The sequence below is a fragment of the Diadema setosum genome, chromosome 2, assembly GCF_964275005.1.
Source record: "Diadema setosum chromosome 2, eeDiaSeto1, whole genome shotgun sequence".
Classification (NCBI taxonomy): Eukaryota; Metazoa; Echinodermata; class Echinoidea; order Diadematoida; family Diadematidae; genus Diadema; species Diadema setosum.
Genome location: NC_092686.1, coordinates 44,657,212 through 44,669,817, shown reverse-complemented (window position 1 = coordinate 44,669,817; position 12,606 = coordinate 44,657,212). Strand labels below are relative to the sequence as shown.

Here is a 12,606-nt window from a genome sequence, read left to right as displayed (position 1 = left end):
TACATCACACAGTAGCACCGTCAGAAGCTAAGTGCATTTGTACATGAAGTAAATATTTTTAGCAAGTGCAAACATCACCTACATGTAATTTAGGAAAATGTGGGAGGAAACCATGTATTAGTCCAATGCAAACATGTACATATGTTATGCACTAATCTTGTGACGACATCTACAATTTGTAATACCAATTTGCTGACGTCACCATTTATCCAACAGAAACCCCTCTCCAGACGAGGAGACACTTTCAGTCCAAGTGCAGATGTTTACGTGCTGGACCCCAGATAATCGTGACTGCTTGCTTCTTTCTTGCTGAGGCATCATCAAATCACAGTTCTGCAACCGGGCATGCCATCGGGAAGAAACTTGAGAATGGATGCGACATTTCATGTGTTCATGGCAGTGTTTCTGCTTTCACTTGCTATTCCAATGACTACTTCAACAGATGGTAAGACCCAAAGTAGTCTTGAACGTCACTTCCTTTGGACTCATGAGCATCACGCTCGAATTTTCTAAATTACCAAATGTTATTTCAATGTACATGTTATTGTGAGAAAAAAAAAACACATTAAGTTTGTATTATCTATTTCTTCTTTTTTTTTATTTCTCAAATAATGTGCTCTTCAGATTGATATGATGTATTTTCATATAGATGTAAATAAACCCTACTGCCATTTAGGAAGCCAAAAGTTGATGGAAGCTACTTTGCTTTTTGTGAATCATGCTTTTCGTGATTCATTTCCCCTTCTAACATTATTCAGTGTAATGGCAATATTTTGCCCATGCATGCAAGGATGTGCAACATCAGTGATATGGATACAGTTTGCAGAAATGTCAACTGTTCCTTTTTCGGCAGTACAATTTTTTTTTTTTTTTTGTGCTGTTGCTGAAATGTTGTTTTGGGTGGTGGTTTTTTTGTTTGTTTGTTTGTTTGTTTGTTTGTTTGTTTTTTTTTTGGGGGGGGGGCAGAAGTATTGTTGGTTTTATGGAAGGTACTGCTGTTTCCCCACCACTAACATGAATTTTAAGCCGTAAAATATTGCAATGCTGTTTACAAGCTTGGCATCCCTGAATACACTCTTACTTGTCGGACAACAACAGAAAACAACAATGGATTGACCCTCCACCCTCCCCCCCCCCCCCCAAAAAAAAAAAAAAAATTAATTAAAAAAAAATTAATAAAAAAAAAAAATAAATTAATAAATAAAGTCTCTTATAGCACAAGTTCAGAATTGTTCGTTTGTACAATGTACATTGTACATGATGCATTACAGCCATCGCAGGAAGTACTGGAAGCACTGAGGCGCCATGTTTTCATAATGAATATTCCACATTCATGTGAACAAAAATCAGTTTTGTTTGATATTTATTTAGCTGTAGGCAATATTCTTCCCTGGTGGTATGCAACCTATTGACATAGTTATTGAATTCTAGCAGTCCTTTGTTGTTTGCCCAACCTCTGTGCTCAATAAAATATTCTGTGCTGTTTGCATTTGCCTGCAACATACAATGTAGTTCAGTTAAAGAAGAAATAAGAGAGGAAATTTTAGAAAAGGGAGGAAGTGCATTTGAAGGTTTTTAAGGTACAAAATGTACCCGCTGTACTGACAATGTTTTGGTGAAATTTTGGTCTATCTGCAGGGGAACCCAACATTTGTGGCATGAACATAACCTGTGTCAACCACCAGGTGTGTCAAAACCAGACGTGTGTTTGTTCCTCAAGCTACTATGGAGCAAATTGTGAATTCTCAGGTAAGTCATTCAATTGTTGTGTGGGTTTCAGGAAGCAAAATGATGACAAAACTTAGAGCAGCAGTGCATGAAGTACATTGTAGCAGGAAATTAAATATAGTTGTCTCGTCACTCTTGCACATGTACAGGACATGTGTGCGCATGATTCCCCCCCCCCCCCCCCCCCCCGACAATGTCAAACATGTAACATCTAACTACGTACCTTAGGGTGTGTTATGTATGGAGAGTAGTGAACTTTGGGGATCGTAAACAGTTTATCAATGGGATAAGTTCTGATTCATCCAAGTGATATTCAATAAAGATGATTACAAAATTACATCAATTCAGCTGTGAGAATAGTTCCACATCCAATCCTGGATGCTCCAGCAGCTCGTCATAATCAGATGGTCTGATGAAGCATCCAGGATCAAATGTGAAACTTTTCTCGGAATTAAAACAGTAAGTCCAGATGAATTGATTTGATTTTGTACCTTGCCTCTCATGAACAGTAGTGATTAAAAGATTTTGATCATTGCATTCTTTGCAATTAATAGATTTCATGCAAAAAGATTTTTAGTTATTGCTTTATGTAGGTGCACTGTTACATGGCATTCAGTGTAAATAAAAAAAGACTTACTAGACTAGACATTTTGACTCTGACTATTTTTCTCTGATGCCACTGGCCAGTCATTGTAGTGATACCTCTGGTCTCTCACATGCAAAACTGGTGTTTTGGAGACAGAATGAATTGGTCACAACACCTCCAAAGTTGTGCAGTCAACCTTTCTAAGGTCGACCTCACATACAGTGTAAGCGAATAATCACCTGCAGTCATTGTAAGTTGAAGGCCTTTTCAAGTCCTCTTCTCTCTACATTTGTATGTTCATTTGATTTTGATCCCTTGTACATTTATAGGTCAAATTTTCTCCAAGTCTCTCTGGGGATTCGACTTAGGCAAGGTTGATTGTATGATATTATTTGCTAGCTGTGAGGTGATGTGATAAACAGTATTAATATTGCTTGCATGCTGAATTTGAGATGTCATATGTAGTTCAAATGATTACATGAGAGGTAAGGGACTTTGAGAAAGAGCAAGAGATACATCATTACTCCTGAAAATGTAATCAAACATATACAATGTATGTTTACACACTGTGATACACAAATGCTTACATTGGAATATACACATCATGTGAGTGTCTTGCATGACAACTGGGATTTCCAAATGTATTTAATGTCACTGACTACATGTAGTAAACTTCACTTGTTCAGGAAGAAGGAAGTAATTATTATCCTTGAAATATCATAAAGGAACCAACATTCTGTGACTTGTATGGGAAATGACAATGTCCGTGATATTTACTTAGAAAGTACTGGCAAGACGGAACTTTTTGTTGTGGGATGCTTTACGTTTATATCTTATGCTGAAACTACTGTGAAGAAATATGCAAACAACATAAGTTCAGCTATTTGCTAATTTTATTACTTTTTTGCATATGCTTGTTGAGTGCTGTATTTGAGGGCTTACTTAGTTCAAAATGATGATTCCTTTCCAAATGTATCAAGTTTACTCAAGCTATACTTGCCTGTTGTGGATATGTCGCTACATTTGTGCAACCAAAAACTTCTTCTGTGGTTACATTTTCTTGTGATGTGTTGACAGACATTATGATCAATGTACATTCTTTTATAACCAGTTATATGTTGTCAAATTATTTCCTTGAGCGTGACATTGCACCTCTTGGCAGTAGCAATCTTGTCCTGATTACTGTTAAGCAGTGCTTTCTTTCATGATGAACTTGGTGAATTTTTGTTTGTTTGTTTGTTTTTAATCTCATTTTTATCTGCAGTTGTCAATGCCTTGGTCATAGTCCTGATCTGTATATTGCCACCAGCGTCATGGTTGATAGTGTGTTGCTACGGAGTACATTCCAGTGAGTATCTTTCGCAAACTCCTCATCATACGGTTTTCTTTTCAAATCCTCCCCCCCCCCCCCCCCCTTTTTCTCCTTATAAGCCAGTTCGGGGTTAGCTCATGGGCACATCGGTACAAATGACCTTTCTTCTAAAATCTTTCTCAGTTGATTAGGCACTCCACGAGTTTTCAAGCGAGAGAAGGTATTTCAGCTTACCCAACGTAACAATTTATGGAATTCATCAGTCATGTTCAAACAAAGAATGAACTTGCGTAGACCAGGTGACCAGAATGATCCATGAATTAGCACTTTGGAAAGCATCCATTTCATTATTTTGCATTGAATGTATTAACAATTTTTTTCTGTTGATATTGTCAAATACCGCTTTTGCTGTCAGGTGGATGTGCTGGCAAGCACCACTCGTAATGATCACTTGAATAATCATTACATCACAGATGCTGATCTCAATGAATAAAAAACCAACATGCTCTGCCGGTACTGATGACCTTTTTCTGCTCATGCTCAACGTGGAACCCCGAACTGGCTTTTTGATATTTACTGTAAAAAGTATACATATAATTGGCATACATCTAAATGGACAAAAATCTTTCCTCTGCGATGCATTGTGGAAAAGACAGGAAAGTGTATTTACCATTTATTTCTTATGGGTTATTTACATTTTTTGTTCTACTGGATGTTTGTGTTGTGAAATTAACTTTCATAATAGTTATGTGTTTAAGAGGATGCTTAGTAAATCATTTCCAGGTCCATTGATTACCAAGCTGTGAGTGTATTTGTATTGAGTTTATCAATTCTCACGTTTGTCCTGCATAGATGGCATTTCCAACCAATAGATTTGACACAACGCATGCAGTGCTTTGCTGTATGCCGCAATACATCTATGGGCAATTCCACAGTCAGTGTGTAGGGGGACATGACATGGATATAGGAAATGTGTCTCTTTATCTTACTCTTTAAAGGTAGGGGATACCTTTTACAGACCTCCCAAAATGCAGCAAAACATTGAATATGAACCTCAGGGGACTTGTTTAGGCCACTGCTGAGAAATTTGGAAGTCAACAGTTATCTACAATTTGAATAATGCACAAAACTCAACTACTCAGTAGTTCTGTGTGTCAGCCACACTTAAGCCTTTTTGTTGCAGTCTTCTGTATTTTTTTATCTATAAACACAAATCTAAAAGTATAAGAGCTGATGTAATAACATATAGAGTGTGTGGCAAGAATGTATAAAGAAATGTTTGTAAGTTTTGATGAACTTTCTTCACAAAATATACATGTTGGACACACGTGCAGTGCATGGGTCTGCAAAGGTAGCCTAGTAATGTACTGGAATTTACGGTGAGCCCCGAAAAAAATTCAGTTCAAAATCTAACGGTCAATAAAAATGTACTAAATGTTACCTTCCACTTTCAATACTTTATGGGAGTTTCTAAAATGATACTCTCTTCAACATACCACTGTATTTATACAACTCTTCATTTAAGGCATGCAAATGGGATTCCCTACCTTTAATTTAGGTATCAACCAATACCATGGATGTTGCCACCAATCATTAAGGTCTCTCAAATTCAGTAGATTTTATTTTTCGTATTTATTGGTTTTGCGAGATCTAAAACCATCATTTAAAATGTACACGTGGGACTGGGGACGCTGAAATTCACTTAAATGCAAATTACAGTGGGTTCCTTTGAAAATTTTTTCTCAAAATTTTGCTAAAGGGTAAAAGATGAATACATTTGAATACTCCAGAAGTCTTGTGACATTTTGTCAATTGCATGTACAAAAGGGTGAAATGACCTGCAGAATTACTCCGGACAAATGTAACGTTACTAACCGTAACGTTACTGACCATGCTTTTGGGGGTCTAGCTAATAAATTATCGGTCGAACTGCTAAAAATATTTGCGTGAACATTTGTCATGATGCAAGAGTTGAGATTACTGCAATACGTAGAAGTAACTTGAATTTTTGCACACTTTTTGTTACAAGACATTGATTTTTTTGCCATGTCCTTTTTTCGTAACGTTACTAACCAGCCCTTTTAGTTGCCATGGCAATTCTAATATTTATTGGATTGTATTCATTCTTTTCTATATCATAAACCTGGGAAGGATGAACATGTTTTTATCATGATTTTGACTTGAAATGAATAAATGGTGATTTAGTAGTAAAAATAAATATCAAAATGTGTTCAAATGTAACGTTACTAACCGCGGAATTGCCCCTATGCATTTGTAGCTTATGTGTAATCACTTGCTCATGATTGTGAAAGAGACCCTTGTTTCTTTGTGTTTGACAACAGAGCAAGCCTCAAAGAGAGCACAGCATGCCAACAGTGCAGACAACAGCAGTGGTGACGAACCACGGGAGGTTGTGCGAGAGGAAATCATTCACGATGAAGGCCCACCCTCGTATGCAGCAGTCCTACACTTTGATTCCACCGGTAGCTACGAGTGCATCGAGCTGGACGTCCCAGGCCCGGGTGGTAGCGTTAGCGTGAGCTTGGAGTTGGATGCCCCGCCGTCGTATGAGGATTGGATGAAGAATGCGGCATGTCTGGCTGAGCAGGAAGCACAGGGTATCCAGCCAAGAGGGGATGGAATGGAGAGCATCCGCACTATTAGTGGTAGCGCTGGATCCCATGCGAGTGGAACCACAACAATGGCAGCACAGCATGTACTAGTATCTGATGGTGTCGACAACTTAGCATGCTGTATAAGCGATGAAGAGCAGTGCTGAAGATACTCCGGAAATCCTGTGCATCAAATGTACCAGTCATGATTCTGGCTTTGGCTACAGTTTGGGATTCATTCATTCATCTCATGACCCAATAAGTCCAAGGTAGAGGAGTATTATGTAAAAAACTGAGGAGATCGGGTGTCGCCAACTGTCTGTCCTCTGTGCTGCACAACAGTGTAACCAAGGCTGCTCTCAAGTTGTGTCCATTCGTTAATGTTGTCCATCAAGCACTTGGCCTGTCTACCTCTGCTTCTGCCACCTTCCAATGTTCCTTGCATGATTGTCTTGGATAGTGTTGTGACAGGATTATAGGGTCCAAACCAAGATAGTTTCCTCCTCTTTACAATTCCAAAGAGGGGTTCCTGAGGACCCAACAAGAGAGTAGTTTGATCACAGACAAACTAACTTGTTTTCCTTTCTGCCCAAGAGATGCCTAGGAGATGGCTGAATCTCATGGTTCCAAATGACTGGATCCTCATGGTAATCTCAGCTGTCCAGGTCCAGCCTTCGCAGCTATACAGCAGGATGGACCCTGCAGCCAGTGATCTGTAGAGCTTCAGCTCGGTTGGGAAAGTGATGTTCTTGTTTCTATATATTTTGGTCAGATTTGTCATAGTGGATGATGCCAGGGGCAGCCTGCTCTTGATTTCTGTTGTGGTGCAACCATCCATAATGAGTGTATGTAGCACCAAGGTATGGGATTGCGTGACTGCAAATAACTAAATCTTGGCACAATAGTTACAAAAATGAATTTGCTTGTACTTTTCAAGAGCTGCATAATTTATGTGCAACATTTTGAAGATAGAATGGAGACCAACAAGCTGAGATGATCTTATATTGTTGGTGGCAAATTCAAGAAGGATGAAGGAGCTTGAAAACTGTAAATGGCAATTTGTCATATGTCATTATGTGCCTCCCTAAAGAGTATCTGAGGTATCATATTTTAATCATGTGAAATATGTTCAAGCCAATCATTCAAATGTGCTGTATTGCACATGAAGTAATTTTAGTATGTTGTCGTACAGAGCATTGAGGAGATGCCTATAAATCAATGTCTTACCAAATGTGAAGAAATCTAAACCCAGCAAGTTGTATACCTACACAAAATGGTTGTTTCAAAGTCATCGTAAACTGACTGTTTGCACTGTGCTTGATAGGATCAAGGTGCCTCAAGACAAATGCTCTGCATTTTGTTGTAATTTAATTAGCTTCTTAACTCTTTTTGTGCTATTGTGCAAATCCCCTCGATGGAACAAACCTTTTATGTGTTTTTTTTCACTGCTTCATCAGAACTATTCACTTTTTCGAGGCATATTTAGGCTGAAACGCTTCTGTTGACTATCACTATTGTCTAAAAAGGATAAGTAAATCCTTGGAAATAATCACATTGTTTTTATTTCCTTCCTAGAAGGGTTATTTTTTAACCATTTTCAGATACTAGTAGACTCTGCCAATTGCACAGTCCAAACATCATTGCTGTTAGGCAGTATAGGATGTAGTGCAGGCGGTCATATTTAGTGTCCTCGGCTTCGACAATACCTGTACACTAACCACCCCTTTAGTGCGAGTGTTGAAATTCACCTTCCCTATGTGCTGCCCGAATTCTCCCTCTTTGCACAATTGTTTTTGTGGACAGGTGTGTGTGTGTGACAGACAGTGAAGGAAAGAGGGACAAATAATGAGAGTAAGGTGTTCATCACTAATAAGCTGTCGTATGTGCTTGTTGTTCATTCAAGTGATATAATGGAAGCATATTCTTACAATGTAACCTAACAGCACTGCCTCCTCCTTTGCATAGGCAGGGTCATAGGCATCATGACTAGATATTATGTACTGTGAACTCTCAAGATGAAAAGAGTTGTTTTTATGGATCAAATGAAAGAAGGTTTGTTCCAGTGATGTATATGCCCGAACTATAAAACTTCTGTGTCCTTTTTTATTTTCATTTTATTTCTGCTTGTCATAGCACATGTCTACTTTTTTCATTGATTATGGTTTAATACTGTGCGTGGTTTAGTGTAATGCCCACATACTGGGTTTCATGTCTGTTGGTTTACATGGGTCAAAACCAGCCACTGCTGAAGCGGGAGCCCTGCTGAAACAGGACAAAAAAAAAAGTGGCCATCTCGTACCATGTACATGTAATCAGCTTATGTGCTTTCTTCTTTACTAATGTGTGTTAATTCATTGTATTATGCAACCATTTAATAGCACTTTCTGCACACTGTGCCATTACACTTGTATGTAAATACTCTCATTCAGTTCTTTATCCATTCTAAATTATTCAAAAGTCTGCTGTGTATTCATCATCCAGAATTCCATGCTACGCATACATTTATCTGAATGTGTAATGTCCGATGGTCTTTCATATTTATCATTTTGTACTGCATTTGTATCTACAATTTATGTCGAGCAATATGCACCGTCAAGATGACAAAGCAAGCAATTCAGGCATATTTCTGTTGAATTGATTGAGATTTGTAAGATGTCAAGTATCTTGATATTGGTGTTGACATTTGTATAGATAAAATGTGCTCTAAGTGTCCGATGTGGCAGCCAAGGAAAAAATGGTTATGATCTAACAATTCGTCATTATTCTCGCAGAGACTGTCGAGTGAAAAGATACTACAGTGTACAGTGTAGTACAACCAGTGACCATTTTGTCAGTAAGAAAGACAAGAAGCAATTTCTATGTGAGTTTCATGAAACATCCCACCTTTCCTTCACATAGGGGGAAGTGTAGTGTACAATTGTAGTGTATATTGCTTGGTCAGAAAAAAAAAATCAAAATAGAAATGAAGAAAGATTCATCAGTAAATAAAAACATGGATCTTTTAAATTTGTAGTGAAAGGCACAGTGTCCATTTTTCTAGATAATATGCACCTTTTCTTTTCTTTTCTTTTTTTTTTCTTTTTGTGGTATTACATATTAGCACTTGTAATGTACTGAAGTTAATGGTTTCTCCAGCTGTTCATATTGCATTTTGGTTGATTTGAACTGAACAGAAAGAAAGGCAAAGAAACATTGAGGAGATAAACCCATAAAGTATAAGATGTTAGTGTATCAACTTGAGCATTACAAAGAGCAAGTGCATATTCTTCACATGTTACTTTGTGTCATACTGTATATGCATTTAAAGCGTTGCTGGAGAGTGTACATGCAAGCCCAGTCAAGATTGTGTTCCTTGCATGTTATGTTGTTTTGTTTTTTTCTCTACACCCCTGCGCATAGTGGTTACAAGTGCAATGCGATTCTTAGGAGTTCACCACTTATCTACACATACACCTGTACCTGGCCGGTCCTACGTGTATGCAACTCTTTGGATAAGTATCAGAATCTTGAAAGGAAAAAGGCCTAAGCCATCAAGCCCATTGTACTTTAATACAGTGTACCAGAAGATACTGGTAATGCAGGCCAAGCCATGCGTGTAGCTTTCCTCCTCTGCATACCTGCCTGCCATTTGATCTGGTGCTTCATTGCTGATATACTTTTATTCTAGTATACAGGGTTTGTTGTTATCTTGTATTCGGTGCTTTCAGGTTTATGAAATATTTAAAAGCATTTATTCATTGTACAGAAAGAACTATCCAAGAGGCTTGAAAAATGGGAATGCTGCTGAACTTATGGAATTTGAAAGCATCATGTTAGTTCTTTTTTGGCTTGGAACTGCCAGTACCGTGGGGTTCATAAACTAGAGAAAAAAGAGAGAGCTATAGCATATCCATGCTACAATAGTAGTGGTGCTTTCAATGTGTTGTTATTTACACTCTGCATATCCAGAATATTTTTATTCTGAAGGTAAGTTTTAAGCCTCGGTCACAACCCACTGTGCATGTTTATAGTCCATACGTTTTTGGCGGAGACCACGACATTCACATTTTTCTGAAAATGTGGAGAGAGAGTGACAAGAGCAGGAAGTACAAAAAATGTACATCAACCCGTACTTAGTATGAATCCGTAGGGCCCAAAATCAGAAAAAGTTCTTCATGTCCTAAAAGTGCTACGATGTGTCTGCATGCTCCAAAATCCGTACTGAGGCAGTACTTACTACATACGGATCCCCAGATTTTGCCCACGTTTTTGCAAGTAGACAGCACGCACTTGCAAGTACATGTACGGCAGGTTGTGACCGAGGCCTTAACCATGCAAGATTTATTCATACCAAAGTATTCTTGTATACTTGTGATTTGTAATCCTGACTTTTCTGAAATTACTGAAGCATCAAATGTGTAGCAAATTGTAAACAGTGCCTAAGAAAACCTCAGTGGGGCATGTATTCCAAGTATCTGGTACATGCTAATGTCTCATTTGATGGTGATTGTGTCTTTGGTGTCACTTTCAAGTTTTTGGTGAGAAAACATCAATATTTTGTCATGAAAAATTGAACAAAATGGTTATTTATGTTGGTTGAGCAACTTCATAATTAAAATCCTCTTTTATTTGGGAGATTCAATGAACCCATCATGTGCAAACAAAACTGTAAAAACTAGCTTTCAACCACTTTGTTAGAAAAAAAGGGCAAACAATTCTTTGTAAGTGGAATATTATGTCATGATCTAATTCTGGGTATATGATCCATCAACTTGGCAAAGTTTGAATATCTTGTCTGCTCTACTGGTGTAAAGAGCATGTGTAAAGATGATGAAAAATAATTTGTAACTTTCTTATCTTTAATGAGTGAAATCTATTCAAATACTTCTTGGGAGTTCAGAAGTTATACTGGAGCTGTGGAAAAGGAATGGGAAAAAGCTGCAAAAGCTGATGATAATGTTTGCGACCAGCACAGCATGCAACCAGCAGCAGTCATCAGTACCAGCATTGTACATGGCTACAAAAAGATTGAAGCCAATCTCTAGCCACAGTTATGTAGCCAAGTAGGGAATGTCTGTCTTTCTAGTCAGGCAAACTAAAGTCAGATTGTCTTATTGGAGAGAATGTTGGACAGGCATGTCCTCCCCCCCCCCCCCCCCCGAGTTATTTTGGCATACAATGTACCAATAAAACATATTGGTAGCTCTTTTTTGATTCACAAATTTACAAATACGCATTTCCATTTCCACATATGATTGCTTAGATATCAAAGCATTCAGGAAATGCTTGAACTCCTGAATATTAGTATTCCCAAGCCAATCTGATGATCTGCTGTTGGTAGCTGTATATTATGAAAACTGCCAGAGCATGTACCGTATATTAGTCATTCTCACGTGTGAGGTATGGTAATGTGCTTTTCTTTTTATCTCTCTCACTTTCTCTCAGTGGCCCTCACATGGTGTGAGAGGCATTATTTGATGTGGTAGTCATCACTGTGTATGACTCTCTCGTAAAAAAAAAAAAAAAAATGATGATAAGTAACAAAAGAGGAATTTGGTTTGTTTGCACGACAATATCTTACCATACAACTACACTTTATATGTACAGAGTATTTGAGATGATATTCAAACCATGCAAAGCATTCCATACTTCTTCTTTTTCCCCCTTTCATTTATTCAGGGCTGAAAGCATGTTTGTGTCATACTTTGCCCACAGTGCTATGAAGTTGGGATAAGCTAATCAGAAAGCTATGATAGACAGTGTATAAAATTAATCGGTCTTCGTTACTCAGGGTATCCTCTTCAGTGTTTGTTCTTCCACAAAGCCCTGGTAATACCATACCTCTGTATTTTTAGATAATTGTGTTCATTTGTACTACTGTACCACCTGTACTACCACTTGTACTACCACCAGTTTTGAAGACAAATTTAATTGGCAAAGCTTATCTGTAATTGTCCAAAGCCTTACTCATAACACCCACTGTTCTAACTCTTTCATTGCTATTTGTATTCAACAAGTTACATGTACGTGCCTATTTTGTGATGGCAGTATTGTTACACATGTTTTTATGTACATGTATGTGACACCGGGAAGGGGACAGGTGTCAACTGAATTTATACCAGAGGAATAAATATTTATTTTAGTCAGGACATATCGTTGTGCTATGTGTAATGAGGTGACTTGTGTGTGCATGTGTGTTTGTGTACTGCCCCATTTACTGATTACCTGAATAATTTGATGCCTTATCTGAATTTTTGTATTTCAACATAAAACTAAAGCTTTATCTGTGAGCTTTCTGTACATACTTTTCCACTAAAACATGGTGATCGAGGTAGACCTAAAAAGCTATCATACTTCACAATATGACACTGTGTATGTGTTGTGGCAAT

At 37.9% G+C, this 12,606-nt stretch overlaps 1 protein-coding gene across 1 annotated transcript; it reads left to right on the top strand.

Moving 5' to 3' along the window:
* The first annotated feature begins 253 nt into the window (after positions 1–253).
* LOC140246026 (uncharacterized) lies at positions 254–6,640 on the top strand. Its single transcript, XM_072325474.1, has 4 exons — positions 254–445; positions 1,639–1,749; positions 3,579–3,662; positions 5,969–6,640. Exons 1-4 carry the CDS (start codon positions 346–348, stop codon positions 6,403–6,405), a joined length of 732 nt encoding a protein of 243 aa, XP_072181575.1. The 5' UTR covers positions 254–345; the 3' UTR covers positions 6,406–6,640.
* The last annotated feature ends 5,966 nt before the right edge of the window (positions 6,641–12,606 follow it).